Here is a 15,660-nt window from a genome sequence, read left to right as displayed (position 1 = left end):
CTGTGAGTTCAAGGCCAGCCTGGTTTACATAATGAGTTCCAGGACAGCTGGGGCTACAGGGTACCCTGTCTCAAAAAGACATATATATATTTGTCTCAGGTGTGGTGGCTTACACTTGGGAGACTGAGGCAGGAGGATTGCCAAGAATTCCAGGCCAGCCTGGGCAACTTAGTGAGTTCGAGCTCAGAATGGGCTACAGAATGAGATCCTGTCTCAACAAGCCCAAATAATAAATAAATAAACAAATAAACAAGTAAAGAGTCTTAGGCTGGGAGTGTAGCTCAGACCTACAGCTTTGCCAACCATGTAGAAGGCTCTGGGTTCAGTCTTCAGAACCGCAATTTTACCTTGAAAACCTGTTTAGACAGGATCCGGAGAAAACTGGGTGATTGACAGAGGTCTGAAAGGCTTTGGAAGATCAACTCCGCGAGACAGCTGACTTTCCTTGTATGAACTACTGGAGCACCAGGCTCTCAGGAATGCGTTCGAACAACGAGAGGGTTGGAGAAGACTGTCATCCAAGGCCCTAAAAGCAAGCTGTTCTTGAATTTTGCAGTGTGAGGCTGCCACCCTCTCCCTCCTGGCTTTTCTTTGCTTCCAGTTTATTCTGGAACCCGCTTTTCTGAAGTCCGACCCATTTAATCTGCTAAATGCATAATTAGAGTGCTTGATTGCACAGATCACTTTCAGTTTTTCCATTTGTCCAAAACATGCTCTTGTTCACACAGCAGAGAAGTAGGGCAGAGAATCTGGAGGAAGGCTAAGGAGAGAAGGACCGACCCTAGGAGGGCGGGTCGGGCCTTGGGCTTTTCTCAATGAATACGGAGGCCTCTGCTGATTTGCATGGGAGCCGACGTTGCTGCACCATTGGTTGGCTGGTGCTGACGGGGCGGGGCTGGACTGCGTGGGCCGGGTAGCTGCGCGGAGTTGGTGCGCGGCCCCCGCCCCCGCCGCGGCCCCGCCCCCTCCCGGCGCGCTCTCGCGGGTCCGCCAGCTGCAAGTGGCGGGCGCCCGGGCAGATGCGATCCAGCGGCTCTGGGGGCGGTAGCGGCGGTGGCAGCTGGCACCTCCCGCTGCTGCTGTCTTGGGGGGGGCTCGGAGTATCAAGACGCTTTCGGGCGGTACCCTGGGCAGTCTCGCACGCCTCCCGTGCTGCGGAAGGTGAGGAAGGGGCAAGATTTCGGGCTCTTCTGCTTGGAAGGCTTTCACTCTGCTGCTGCGTACCGGGAAGCTCTGCTGCCTGGGAGTGAACTCCTAGGAGCCCAAGTCATCAGGCACCGCGAGGGCGCTGCAAACTTGCCGGGCGGAAGCCAGAGGCTGCGCTCCGCGGCACAGAGGCTCCCATTCACGCCCAGAAGTTCAGCAGGCAGTGCAGTCCGAAGACTTCCTGCAGCCCAGGTCACTGGAGGGGGCGCTAGAAAGCAGCACGCTCCGGGGATTCTCGCCCAGATCTGGGAAGGAGCGCAGAGGCGGCTACTGGAGCGGAGGGGGTGGCCAGGTCGGGGGTCCTCAGCCTAGAAAGTTGCGGAAGACTGAAGACTGCGGGGAGAGGGTACAGAGCCCAGCGGCGGTTGCCGAGGGCAAGAGAGGACCGTACCTAATTGCCACGTCCCTTCAACCGCTGTAGTTTGCTCCCTGTGCACAGCGAGCTACCGACCGGGGCGCGGCGTTCGGCAAGAGGCGCAGGGTTCAGCTGTTGAGCCCAGGGCGTTTCAGGATCTCTGGACTCGCCCCTGACTTCCAGCTCCGTTTTTGCTCTGAACCCTTTTCTCTTCCTTGCAGCCTCAGGAAAGGAAGAGACTCAAGCGCACGCACCATCCCCGAGACAGGTGGAAGGAATCTTTCGGGACCAAGAACTGGAGTGGGTCCTTTCTGGGGGGAAAGCAAAGGGCGAGGCGAGGCTGGGACCCGGAGAGTTGGGAGACTAGTGTAAACCAGCCCTGTGGCGGGATGCAAGCCCTTGGGCTCCGGTGGCTGCTGCTACAGCTGCTTTCGGCGGCAGCCTGGGGCTTCCGCGCCTCAGCGGATCAGCGCGCGGGCTTCCCGGTCGCAGGGCCGCCACTGCAACCCCGGGAGCCGCTCAGCTACTCGCGCCTGCAGAGGAAGAGTCTGGCGGTGGACTTCGTGGTGCCCTCGCTCTTCCGCGTTTACGCTCGAGACCTGCTGCTGCCGCCGCCGCCGTCTCCCTCGGAGCCTAGGACTGGCGGGCCGGAGGCGAGGGGCTCGCTGGCTCTGGACTGTGCCCCTCTGCTCAGACTGCTGGGGCCCCGGCTCGGGGTCTCCTGGGCAGCAGGCACCAGCTCGCCCAGTTCAGAAGGAGGTCCGACGCTGTCCAGGGTGCTGAAGGGAGGCTCTGTGCGCAAGCTCCGGCGAGCCAAGCAGCTGGTGCTGGAGCTGGGCGAGGAGGCGATCCTGGAGGGCTGCGTTGGGCCCCCAGAGGAGGCAGCGGCTGTGGGGTTGCTCCAGTTCAACCTCAGCGAGCTGTTTAGCTGGTGGATTCGCCACGGCGAAGGGCGGTTGAGGATCCGCCTGATGCCGGAGAAGAAGGCTTCGGAAATGGGCAGGGAGGGAAAGCTGTCGGCGGCTATCCGTGCCTCCCAGCCCCGCCTTCTCTTCCAGATCTTCGGGACCGGTGAGCAGCTCCAGGCAGAGCATGTTGGGATTTGCGTTTTTAGTTACAATGACTTGAAACCACTAGTAACTGTTAACCTTCTTAGTCCTCTTTACTCATTCCTAAGTTAAACCATGTTTTCTTATTTTGTGGCTCAACACAGTCACTTCCGCCAAGGACCTTCCTTCCCTTTTAGCGAACAAGTTGGATGAAAAGTTTCCCGGGGTTGGAGATTCTTCCAACCCTTCTTGTATCTACTTACACATGGTCGAAGTCAAAATTGGCTGTCGTACTTCCTGAGCTCTGAGAATGGTTGAAATATCCCTATCACTTTTAAGTTCCAAGTTAGTTCTCAACCTCAGAACTATTGGCTTTTCTCCCCTACCCTAGATCCTTTCCTGAGCCACCACAGATTTGGAAAATGTGGCACAATTTCCTAGAGAATACAGAATTCCTCCTCATAGTGAACCCTACCCCATTACATCGCCACCTTCCCCAATTCTGGCTTGCCCAGAGGTTGCCTCTTCCTTACTCTTTGTTGATTCATTCTACTGCCCCCAACTCCCATCCCCAGTCTATGTTGTACTCTCAGACTCTCACTATTTTTCTCAGACGTCTTGGGAAAGCCCCAGAGGAACTAACGAAAGGGGGGACAGGATAGGTGAATGGAGGGTGGGAGAGAGCGAGGGAGGGAGGGAGGGAGGGAGAGAGAGAGAGAGAGAGAGAGAGAGAGAGAGAGAGAGAGAGATGGAAAGGTTGCTTTGCTCTGGGGAGTCACTGCAGAGTCAGGGAGAAGCAATAATTATCTTGCCAGCTTTTCTTCCTCTTCCCTCTTGTTTTCCCTGGAATGCTTAGCTCCAATGTCTGCAGCAGTGGCTCACGCAGATTGTCTCTGGCAGGCCCGCTTCACTGCAGTTCTCACTGCTGGAGACTTCTGGAATGAGGTTTCTGTTTCATTGACTCCCTCATTTCTTCCCATACTCACTGTTTGGTGTGTGTGTGTGTGTGTGTGTGTGTGTGTGTGTGTGTGTGTGTAGGCGCTTACTTCTAACTCTTCAGTATTTTGGCTGGCAAACCAGGTGGTTTTGAATGGATGTTTCTCTCATAAGTTCTCTGGGGAAGGACTCGTGAATGAATAAAATATGTGATGTAAATGAATCAGAAAAGCACAGAGAGAAAAATAACGTTTTTAAAGAAGCCCACACTGATTCCATTGAGCAAACCTATCTTCTTTTCCACCGTTCTCATCATGAGAAATAAATGAAGTTCTTATGCTCCACTGGTTACTAATGTCTAATATTAATTGGTAGAAAGCTTTGCAAAGGAGCCATTGTGGAGCTACAACTACCTCCCATGCTTGTTCACACACACACACACACACACACACACAGACACACACTCCTATGTATATTCAATGCTGTCATGCAGCAGAGCTACTAAGAAGCTGAGGACCCCTGTCTTTGCACAGAAACCTAGAGCATGTGGTCCTCCAGAAAACAGAGTGCAGATGTGTAGATATTTCACCACTGGCATTTGTGACACTGACAACCTAAAATGACCCCGTATAACCAATACTGGGATTTATATTGTGTCTAGTGAAAGACAAGGTCTGATGAGTTTGGCAGAACCTTTAGTGAAATGAGATGTGAGAATGAAATTGTTGTCCCACTAAGGACACTTCTGTAAAGAACGACTGGGCTTTAATGGCATTGTGGCTTTTGTGGTTTATAATGCAACATTTTCTTTGTTTGCCCAATATTTCTGGAATAAGTGTAAAAATTACATCTCTGAAAAGACAGATTTTCTTCCACTTTCATGTCTATAAGCATCTCTGGAACTTCCTATCACTTCTTGTGAAATGATTGTATGCCCCAGCAGTCTGTATCAGCTGTTGTCATGAGTTGTTGACAGGCAAAAAGGGGCCCCTTTTCAGCCCCAAAGTTGCCAACTACAGGCAGTTTGTTTGCAAGAAGCTATTAGTGGATGTGTTTGAGTCACATAATGCATTTGAAGAACATACTATTCTAGTCAAGCCCTCTGTGCAGAAATGAAGCACAGGGGAAGCTTTATGTAGAAATGAGTGTCATTCAAAAGCTGCTCTGCCACTAGCTTCAGGGAAGCAGTGAGCATCCCAAGTCCTCCCTCAGCAGCACAGTCCATTTGGCAGCTGGACCAAACCCTTATGCATCACTTGACACATCTAGAGATGTTGGTTTCAGAAAGAGCCAGGATTCTGCCATTAAAAGGCTAGAAATTTTGGCCAAACATTTTTCAGCAGAATTGGGATCAAATGATTATTGATGGGATCAAATAAGACACTAAGTGTAACTGGATGAGCTCCCTGTGACCTCCAGAGAGACAGACAGCTTATTGAAAAGCACTTCAGGCCGCATGGTGATCACACTTGGAACAGAATGGCCTCTCCTGTCTCTGAGGACATATGCTGTCTGCAGTTAGGCCTCTAGCCATGGAGGAGTAGCCTCTCTCCTTCCTGCCTTCCCAGCCTCACTCACATACAGCCTCCTCTGCTGACCTTTCCATGGAGTGGACACATCTCACTGTATCATGTTCCATGTCTGAAACAACACACAGCATTGTGGCTCCATCCATCTTCCTGTTTGAAAATTCTGGCTAATATTCTGCCACTTGGATTGATTTTTCTATTTATAATGTTGGGGGTAGGCTTATTATTTTTTACACGGGTTCTTATTTGTGGAAACAGACATTTAACTCTCCTATGACACAGGACCTTTGACTGTACAAAAGGAAAATGGGAAAAAACTCAGTTTATTTTTGTTTCTGCACAAGGGACTGGTGGTCCTGCCTAGAGGGGGCGGTAGTGCTGATGCGGTATTTGTGGGACATGTGTTACTCCTTGTGACCGGGGATCTGCAGTAGCCCATTTGTTTTAGAATGAAGATAGTTTGCTAAACTTGAGCAGGGCAATGTCTAGGGATGTGACAAAATGGAAAAGTGCCTAGCTAGGACAAAGAAAAAACATTGTATTGCTTGTGGGTTAGGCTGTCTGAGAGGACAAAAGGATGTCTGAGAGGTATTATAATGAATGACATGCTTGTGGTTTTTCTTTGTGGGTTACTGTGAATTCATAAATGGGATCAATGTTTCAAAGCCTGAAGCAGTTCCTGGGAGCACCCATTCATAGAGAAGAGACAGAGAGAGGCAGTTAGTTACTGAGATTGTATGAATGGTGATATACTATCCAGGACAGTCCAAATCATACAATAGAGGCCTGCCTGCAGGCTAGCACACTGCCCATAGCTCTGATTCATACCCTTATTTGTAGAATCTTTGAGATCTGTTTCTGCCACCCCTCAGCCAGAGGTCTAGAAAATGTTGTGGTATAAAAAGGTCTGTTTGCTGATAAGCCACCTAGAAAGGAGATACATGACTTGGAACTTTGCATGTTCTATAGAGAATCCTAGACAATTTAGAGTAGATAGTTGCAATGCAATATACATGACCCTTGACCTCTGTCCATCCCTTCTCATTTCATTTCTGGAAAGGGCAAAGAGAGAAAGGAAGATGAGAGGAATTGGAGCTCCCTAGAGGGATGTCTGTTATTGGAGGTGAATTGGGAGAATTGGAACTATTCCAGAGGAGATCAGAGAGCTGGTTTAAGAGTTGAAGGGATTGATTTATGATGAAAGATGAAAAGAATTAAATATATATGGCTGGGCTAAGTGGTGATGAAGGGAAAGCCATGGTAACAATCTACAAATCTCTGAAGAGAGGGGCTGTCAGTGCAGGAGAGGAGTTATTTAGTGTGGCCCATGGAAGTAATAGGATGAGACTTGCAGAAGGAAACTTCAGGATAGCTATCAAAGAATCTTATTTTCTGAAATGGATATTCTTCTGACTACGGAATGGAATCCCAAGGGAGCAGGGGTCAGGTGAGATGTGGGTCAGACAAGCCACACCATCCATAATTGATAAGTTCTAATGCAGAGAAGTCAAAATGGGCAGGAGAGATGGTTGCAGAATGAAAGGAGGAATGAGGATCTTTTAGAATCTCATTCCTGAGAACCTTTTGAGCACTGGTGTTTCCAGGAGAAGAAGAAAGAATTACACAGATTTATTTGAGGGTCGTGGGAAACGTTTATAAGCTTGTTAGTGAGAAATTACTAGGTTCATTTTTTCCCTAAGTTATGGTTTTCTCTGGGTTATGGTCTGTTGGTCCAGTGGGAGAAGGCACATTCACCAGAGTTTTATGTGTTGTGTAAAGCACATTTATAGGTGAGTGTGCCTCTGAAAGAGAGAGAGAGAGAGAGAGAGAGAGAGAGAGAGAGAGAGACTGAGTCATTGAGCAATGTAGAAAGTGACCAGGGTCTTAATAAGATGAGATCAATTCTAAATTAGGTAAATTCCTGCTGGTTACTTGAAATTTCTTTGAAGTATTTCAACTGGATTTTTGAATGATGAAGTTCATTCCCATCCAAGTTATCATTTCACAAAATTATAATGAAAGAGAGAAAGAAGACCCGTGAGAGGTTTGTATGGGGACTAGAAGGAATGTTGTCATTAATAATAATTAGTACCTTTATAAAGAAATTGGCCCGCTGAAGGGCAGGAAGGGTTGGCCTGTGAGTATAGGAGGCAAATAAGAATTGGGTCAGAAGACATTCCCAGTGCTCTCCCACCACTGACTGCTGACCTCACTTCATGGACATGTGTCCGTCCTCACTGGCAAAAGACATTTTTCCTTCCTTTACAATCATTATTTATGTCCTATTTTAGTTGTGTGAGGCTCTGCAATATATAAAGTACCTTCATATGTATCATTATTTCTATTATTCATACAGTAAGCAGGGCCGCTTTATTTTCTAAATGGACTAACTGGAATCCAGATGCTTGGAACACCTTTTCAAGGTGATGTAGGAACAAAGCAGCAGACTTGGAAATACTCATTTATGTGTTGAAATATTATGAGATATTAGATGCTATACTATGTACTGCCTAGAACCATACTTCTCCTGGTTTTCAAATCACAGAATTATTTCAAGATACAAATTAATAACAAGCAGAGTATGTAAATAGATGAAAAACTTTTCATTGTGCTTGTCAGAAGATCGTGCAACAAGTACTTGGCAGATAATAACTATGACTTGGAAAAATATCTTAAAATCTGAAACCCACCTTTATCTTTATGAAAATAGAGCTATGAATAGTTCTCAAGTGTTTCTAAAGTGTAGTAGTGACAATCAAGGTATTATCATAGCGATTAAATTGGATGATGTGTGTGCAGCCCAATGTCTGATGAATAATAAAATATTCCATCAATGTGAGCCATTGTGGGTTTTCCTCACAGCAGCAACAGTCCAGCACCTGGTGAACAGGCTTGACAATCTACAACTCCAAGGGATCCAAATGCATTTTAATCTACTTGAATGGTGCCACTGGAGATGTGTAATACCTATGTGTGACCACATATGGTGACCCTGGTATTGGCAATGATAATGTAGGCTCTCCTGCAACTAACTTCTTACTCTCAAGAGATGCAAGGGAAGAGAGAAGAGTTGACATTGTAGTGGTTTCTCTTCTCAAACCAAGGAAGGCTTCTTCTTCCAAGAAATACAGACGAGAGGGAAGGTTGAGGTGTGGGATTCACTTCATTTGTATCTGTCGTCTTACACATCTTTCGACTTTGAATTCATTCCGAGTCAAACAGCACATTCACAATCCAATTGTTTTTCTACAAAAGAAACAGACTTAACCTTATGAAAGTATGAAAGCAATGCTGGGGAAGAGCAAGAGACCACGTAGTAGTTACCAGATGGCAGATTTTCCTTACCTGAGAGCCACTAGTCCAAGGCCTGTCATACTCAGAGAGGTGCAGGACCTTTGGAATCTGGTATCTCTTTTATTCTGATTAGCTGTGCCTTTCCCTGCATTTTCAGCCTCATCATTCATTGTCAACTGGAGGGCATGGAGAGACATAAAGAACCAACTGGTCATGGGTCACAAACACATCAAAAGCAGTTAAACCTTTGAGATTCCACAGAGACCTCTGATCCAGGTGCTACAACCCTTAAAAGGGACTATTAAGTAGCCACTTGACATTTTGTAGGTAATGGTTTTCATGAGACATAGGTGAGTCATTGTCTTAAAAAAACGTGCATGTATATCACCTCTGTTTGGGAGTAAAGAGTGGGTTATGTTGCTAAATATGCTTATAGTTCTAGTGGGTCACATGGAATGAGTTGAGGGTGAAGCTTCCTCTGGTCTATTATGTGGTCATCATTTCATAACTTTTGAGCATCTTCACACAAGAGAAGGTATGAAGGAGGATATGATGGTCAATATTGATTGTTAACTTGAGAGGATATAGAATCATCTAGGAGACAAACATCCGGGTATGTCTGTGAGGGAGTTTAACATTGGGTTAATTGTTATGGAAAGACCCACCCCAAGTGTGGATAGTACCTTTCTGTGGGCTGGGGTCCTGAACTAAATAAAAAGGAGGAAACGAGCTGAGCCCCAGCGTTCACTTCTCTCTGCTTCCTGACTGCAGGTACAATATGACCAGCTACCTCCACTTTTGCTGCCATATCTCCCTTGCCATGATGGACTGTATGTCAATCTGCAAGCCAAAACAAACCCTTCCTTCCTGAAGTTGCTTTTCTCAAATATTTTTGTCAGAGTAGCTAATACAGAAGAATTAAAGTAGTATATTGGGCTGGTGATGAGGTGGTGGGGTATTGAGAAATATCCCCCAGGATCCTCTTTAGTGAGCTGGAATTCTCAGAACTGTTTTTTTCCTTCAGACTTCTTTGTTGATGTATATTCCAGCTGATTATTCTGAGCTTGGGTCCTTTCCCAGGGAAATTCTATCAGATTTACTTGGCGATACAATGTACATATTCTAGAAAGGGTAAGATCCCAGAACAGGAGTGGGAATAGGATAGCTCCCTTGAGACAGATCCATTCAACCACTTGACTTAATAAGTCTTTGCCCTTGTTCCTTACCTTTCTGGCTAAATAACAGCAGATGTATGGAGGTAGGCAGTTAGAATCCTGTAGAGTAAGTAAAAGGCTAAAGGAGAGAAAACAGTATGAGCTCAGAGGACACAGAAAATGCAAGCAGGCTTAAAGGAATCAGGCAGTTAGCCAGAGGAAACTAGAGGGATAATTTAAGACACTGACTCTTCTTTTCCTCATATTTTTCTTTTCTTTTTTTTTCCCCCATTGGAACATGAGTCTACGAGAGTAGACATGGACAGGGCTCTTTCATAGATCCTCTCTACATCTCATCCTAGATAATTAAAGTCAGTAGTCTGTGATGGAAAAAACTCTCCAGTAGAAGTTCGAGGACCTGGAGTCGATGATATAATTCACCTATTATTAGATTTACAGTCTTAGGCAACTTCTTTGAGCTTGCTGATCCTCTGGATCTTTGTCTCTAAGGGAAGGTATCATGAAGTCTCCACTACCTCCTGGGGTCATTATGAGCATTGTATGAGATGACCAGTGTGGAAGGCTCTAGATTGGATTATCCCAAAGTACATATAAAAGACTGTACGAGAATATAAGTACCAGATAATAAAATTGCTGAGATTATACTTCACATATTCCTGGTTTCAAACAAGCATTGGCATTAGGAACAGCAGCACAGGGTCCCAGACTTCAAGGCAAGCTTCGGTTCGGTCATCAACCTGTCATCATTGCAAAGAGATCATGTGTCCTCTCCTCAGTGTTTCTCAAAATGATGTCCTTGCATTGAAGTCTTCCCCAATTCCAAACTGTTTTAGCAATGAATTTGTGTGATAGTTGGATGCAAGTCTTTTTTATTATTATTTATTTAATAACCATATAATTAGAAGAAGCATTTCATTACAACAGCATTGACATATTTAATAACAATTTCCAGAGCTAAGGTAGATGCATCTTTTTCAAAATTGGCTGTAAATTTTTAGGTTTACAGTTGAATTATTACAGTTATACAATATTGTATTCAGTATAAACCCTAAGACATAAAATTAAATGAGGCTTTAAACTTTAAAAAAGATCTCAATTTCATTATTAAAACACAATTTCGTACAGAAAAATTCATTTTTAATACAGTTGACACTACGATGCACATGTGTTTCTAATCTCTATATATCTGATTAATACTAGTCACAGTCGGTTACTTTCTGAGCTCTTTGGCATCTGAGCATGGATATAAAGTCATCAGGTAGATTTCAATGGTAATGATTTTCACATCTACTAATTATTAAGGAACAAATTTTTATGCTTTGAAGAATTTTTTGTTTTTTCTTTTTTATTTATTTATTTATATACCTACTTCCCAAGTAGCACCCTCCCATAGCCTCCCTCCCCCCACTACAGCCCTTATACTCTGATATCTCTGCTACTGTCTGCTGTGTGGTCGGCACCCCCAGCCATTTCTCCACTACTTGTCCATCTGGTGGATCTAGTCAGCCTATCTAGAGGTCTTTGTTTTAGGAAGGTCAGCTGTTCCTCATCTAGCAGCAATCAGTTGTCAATATTCCTTTAGATAAGATTGGGGTCTGCTGTTCATTTTCCCAGTTCTATGCTGGGTTACTATCTGGGAGTCCCTTTGGCCACCCTGGCCATCAACTCAAAAGAAGGTATTGCATGTCTGGCATTGTTGTTATGTAGCCTTTAGCTGTACATATGGACTCTTATGAAATTATGTTGGCCCATTTAATCTTTGGTTATACTTTCCTTTTGGGTGTTTAAGGCCATACAGTTGGTACAGAAAAAACTGATTTAACTCTTAAGGTCATTTGAGGATCTGTTCCTCAGGGGTCACATGGGCAAGTGCTCTTTTAAATAACAGAACGTGATTTTTTTTTTTAAACACAGGGATGCTGACTAAAGTTCATTGAGAGTATAAATCTTGTGTATAATTTGATAATTCACATATAAATCACTGTTCAGATAAAAACAAATTTGTAGTACCAATAAAGTTCTCGATAATCCTTTCCCAATCCATATCCACTCCTGACCCAAAGCAACCATCCTTTTGATTTACAAGTCATCAATTACTTGTGACTAGTCTTGAGCTCCATGCAGATGAAATCATTGAGTAAATGATGGTTAGTACTGTCAGCTTGACAGAACATAGAATCACCTGGGAGATGGGCTTGTGGGCCTGCTTGTGGGGGATTATCTTAATAATGTTACTTGATGTGAAAAGACTCATTTTAATTGTGGGTGGTACCATTCCCTGGCTGGAGATCTTGGACTGTAAACAATGGAGAAAGTAAGCTGAGCAGTAGCATGCATTTGTCCCTCTCTATTTCTTCATGGTGAGTGTGATGTGACCAGCTGCTTCAAGCTCCTGCTGCCTCAACTTACCTGTAATGATGAACTATATTTTGAAGTGGGAACTAAAATAAATCCTTTCTCCTTCAACATGTTTTTGTCAGAGCATTTTATCACAGCAACAGCTAAAGAAACTAAGACACCATGTCTTGTTTTGTACCTGGCTTCTTTAATTGAACGTGACTTCTCTTAACAATTCCCTCATCTTCCTTCTCCTCCTCCTCCTCCTTTTCCTCTTATCCCTCTTTCTCCTCTTTAGTTTTAGTACTCTCCTCCTCCTGGTTTTTAAGACAGGCTTTCACTATATTTCAGGCTGTCTTAGAACTCACTATGTAGTACAGGTTAGCCTTGAATTTAATCTCCTGCCTTAATCTCCCAGTTACTGGGAATACAGATACATTCTTCCTCATTGGATCATAATGCTCTTTTTTAAAATTAGTGTGTTGTAGTCACATGTGTTGAATACACACCATTTACTTTCATTTTTTTTTTCTCCCAAGGTGTTGGCTCTATGGGAGATTCAAAAGTAAAATAAGCAATTGTAAATGATGGGTAAGATAGAACATGGATCTGGGGAGTTGAAGCCCTACTGGACCAAGTCTATTTATTTTCTTCTCACTATGCTTCAGTTTTTATCTGTAACGTGAGAAAGAAAAATAGCCAATAGGCACTCCCAAGGGTTACTGTGAGAATTGTAGAACTGTAGAGCATGAAGGGTTCTGATACAGAGTTCACATTCAACAAGTGCTACTTTTTCCCCTAGCTTTTGATTATATTGTTCCCATTGGTGACCAGAGTGGATGTTTCAAATGTGCTTCCTGAAGTAGAGAACGGATGTCTTTAAATGGGGGGGGGCAGTGGCTCATGGAGGTAAATGTAACAGTTAATGACCATGTAAGTTACAAGTAACCATTTAAATAAATAATTTTATTTATAAATAACATAATAAGATTCTTGCACATTTTAAAAAAGAAAATATTATAGAGGGGATAGAAAAAGTGGGACAGAAATATGACTACATATACAAGAAAAGAGAGGAGGAGACAGCAGTGGCTGCAAACAAGACAGACATAAGTGAAGAAACTGAGAGAGGGTTATGCAAATGGAAGCTCAGGAAAAGAAAAGCCACTGGACACTAAAATGCATGGATATAGCGAGATCAGCCTAATGACCAAGAATGAGGTGTGGTGGAGTGGTGAGGGCAGGGAGGGAACATGTGATTGTGTTTGGTCTGAGAGGATTCTGACATGGTCTCAAAGCCTATACTCCACATCTAGGGTAATATTGTGTAATGATCATTTCCAGCTTTACTGAAGTATAATTCACTTATAATAAAATGTGCCCCCTTTAACTAAACAGTTTGATTTGCTTGATAAATGCACATGCTTGTGTAATCACCATCTTAATTAGGATCTAGAACAGTTTTTCAGCCCCTTAAAGCTCCTGCTAAACCTTTGCAATGAGTCTCACGTGCTTTCTGCTCCAGAAAACTTCTGATTTGATTTCCATATTGATAGTTTAGACTGTTCTAGAAGTTAATATGTGCAGGATATTATAATATATCTTCTTTCACTTTTAAGATTTATCCTTGTTTTTGTATAAACTAATGATTTGTTTCTTTTTATTACTGAATAATATTCCACTGAATGAGCATACAACAGTGTTTATTCAATCATTACTTTATAGGAATTTCCTGTTTGGATTCATAAACACAGCTGTCACAAATATTTTGGTGTACAAGTAATTTGTGACTGTGTGTTGTCTTTTCTTTCTATCCATTGTAGTGTTGTTGGAGTATATGGTAAATATATTTTCGACTTTATAAAAAAAAAATCTGTCAACATGTTTTCAAAGTGCTTGTGTGATTATACTTTCCCACTAGCAATCAAGATAGTTCTATGTGTTCTTTGTTCTTCAAGATACTTTGTAATGGCAAGATGTGATGGATCTTAACTTGATATTTTTCATTTTATTTTATTTTAATTTATTGACATTTTATTTTTGGTATTGGGGATTGAATTTAGTGTCTGTACACTCTTAAATAAACATTCTAACACTAAAGTCTATCCTCAGCCAATTTTTACTTTTTATTTTGAGACAGGATCTTACTGTATTGCCCAGGCTGACCTTGAACTCACTCTGTAGATCAGGCCTTGAACTTTCTATTCTCCTGCCATAACTGCCTACTATTAGATAGATTATAGACTTCCTATCAGGCCTGTTTTAATTTGGACTTCCTTTGTATTGAATGCCTAATGTTGCGTAGTAAATTAAACCAAAAGTTAAGAGATTAAAATAATTCATCTCAGGAGATGGCTCAGTGGTTGAGAACACTGACTGCTCTTGCAGAGAACCAGGGTTTGATTCCCAGTACCCACACGGCACAAACCATCATATCTCCAGTTCCAGGGGATTTGACGCCCCCTTCTGACTTCCATGGACATTGTACAACACTGGTGCACTTACATGCATTCAGGTAATACACTTATACACATAAAATAAAAATAATAAATAAAATATTTTTTTAAAGAATTCATCTCTCACCATCAGGAATTTGTTAATAATTTGGCAGGATATTTCAATCTGATATGAGTCAAAGCTGTAGTCATCTTGAAGATAGACTGAAACAGCAGGATCTGCAAGGCAGCTTGTTCACAGAACTGGTCAGCTGGGGCTACCCAAGGGAGGAAGGACTCAGCTCTTCCCCAGGTGGTCCTCTCTGCAGGGCAGGGCTGCTTGGATATACTCAGAATACTGAATATTGCATCTGGCTTCCCTCAAAGTGAGCATCTATTGAGGATTACATGGGTTTTCCTCCTTGTCTGATGAATTTCATTATCCCCAGGTTTTTTTTCAAATGTTGAACCAGCTTTACATTGCCAGGATAAACCTCATATGGTTTTACATATCATCCTTCTTACCTATCACTTTTCTTGTAATTTATATTCTGTTTTAACTAGTTATATTATTTTTTTAGTTTAAAACTCTAATTTTTTTGTTTTAGTTTTAATTTTGTGTGTGTGTGTGTATGTGTGTGTGTGTGAGAGAGAGAGAGAGTATGTGTGTATGTGTGTGTGTGTGTGTGTGAGAGAGAGAGAGAGAATGTGTATATGTGTGTGTATGTGTGTGTGTGTGTGTGTGTGTGTGTGTGTGTGGTGTTTCTATGTGGTACATGCATGTGAGTATGTGTACTTGTGTGCATGCAGAGGCCAGAGCAGGGCTTCAGGAATCTTCCTCTATTGCTTTCCACCTTATTGCCTTGAGTGGCAATAGGGTCACTCAGTGAGTATCAGGCTAGCAGTTTCAACTAGGCTGGCTGGCCAGTGAACTCCCAGGATCCATCTGTCTCTATCCCCCACTCCCTCAATGCCAGAGTTACAGACAGTCACAGCCAATCCTAGAATTCTAGGCATTCAAACTCAGGACTTTATGCTTGTGGAGCAACTTGGCTTACCCACTGGACCATTTCCCTAGCCCCTAAAATTTCCATTAAAAACAATTTCCATTTCTCTCCTAAGAACTATCTTTCCATTCATTTTCCATTTTTTACATTTACCTCCTGGAACATAATTCTAATAATTCTTTAAAGTCTTTGTCTGATAATCCCAACATCCAGATCATCTTATTATTGGCATCTGTTGATTATCTATCCACTTTATCTAAGAAAGGGTCATATTTTGGGTGTGGAGACTGACACATGGTTTATATGCTGTATAATTCTAGAATGTGTCTCTGGAATG

The 15,660-nt window shown here is 43.3% G+C and overlaps 1 protein-coding gene across 1 annotated transcript in view; it reads left to right on the top strand.

Moving 5' to 3' along the window:
- Positions 1–1,508: 1,508 nt before the first annotated feature.
- Positions 1,509–15,660, top strand: part of Alk (ALK receptor tyrosine kinase) — a 790,272-nt gene continuing 776,120 nt past the window's right edge. Inside the window, exon 1 of the mRNA XM_008846481.1 lies at positions 1,509–2,632. Coding sequence (XP_008844703.1) covers positions 1,951–2,632 — 682 coding nt within the window. The 5' untranslated portion in view covers positions 1,509–1,950. The remainder of the gene's footprint in view (positions 2,633–15,660) is intronic.

This window comes from Nannospalax galili, unplaced genomic scaffold, assembly GCF_000622305.1.
Source record: "Nannospalax galili isolate Female #2095 unplaced genomic scaffold, S.galili_v1.0 scaffold683, whole genome shotgun sequence".
NCBI lineage: Eukaryota > Metazoa > Chordata > Mammalia > Rodentia > Spalacidae > Nannospalax > Nannospalax galili.
The sequence above is the reverse complement of the archived record's forward strand: the minus strand, read 5'-3'. Positions and strand labels throughout refer to the sequence as shown.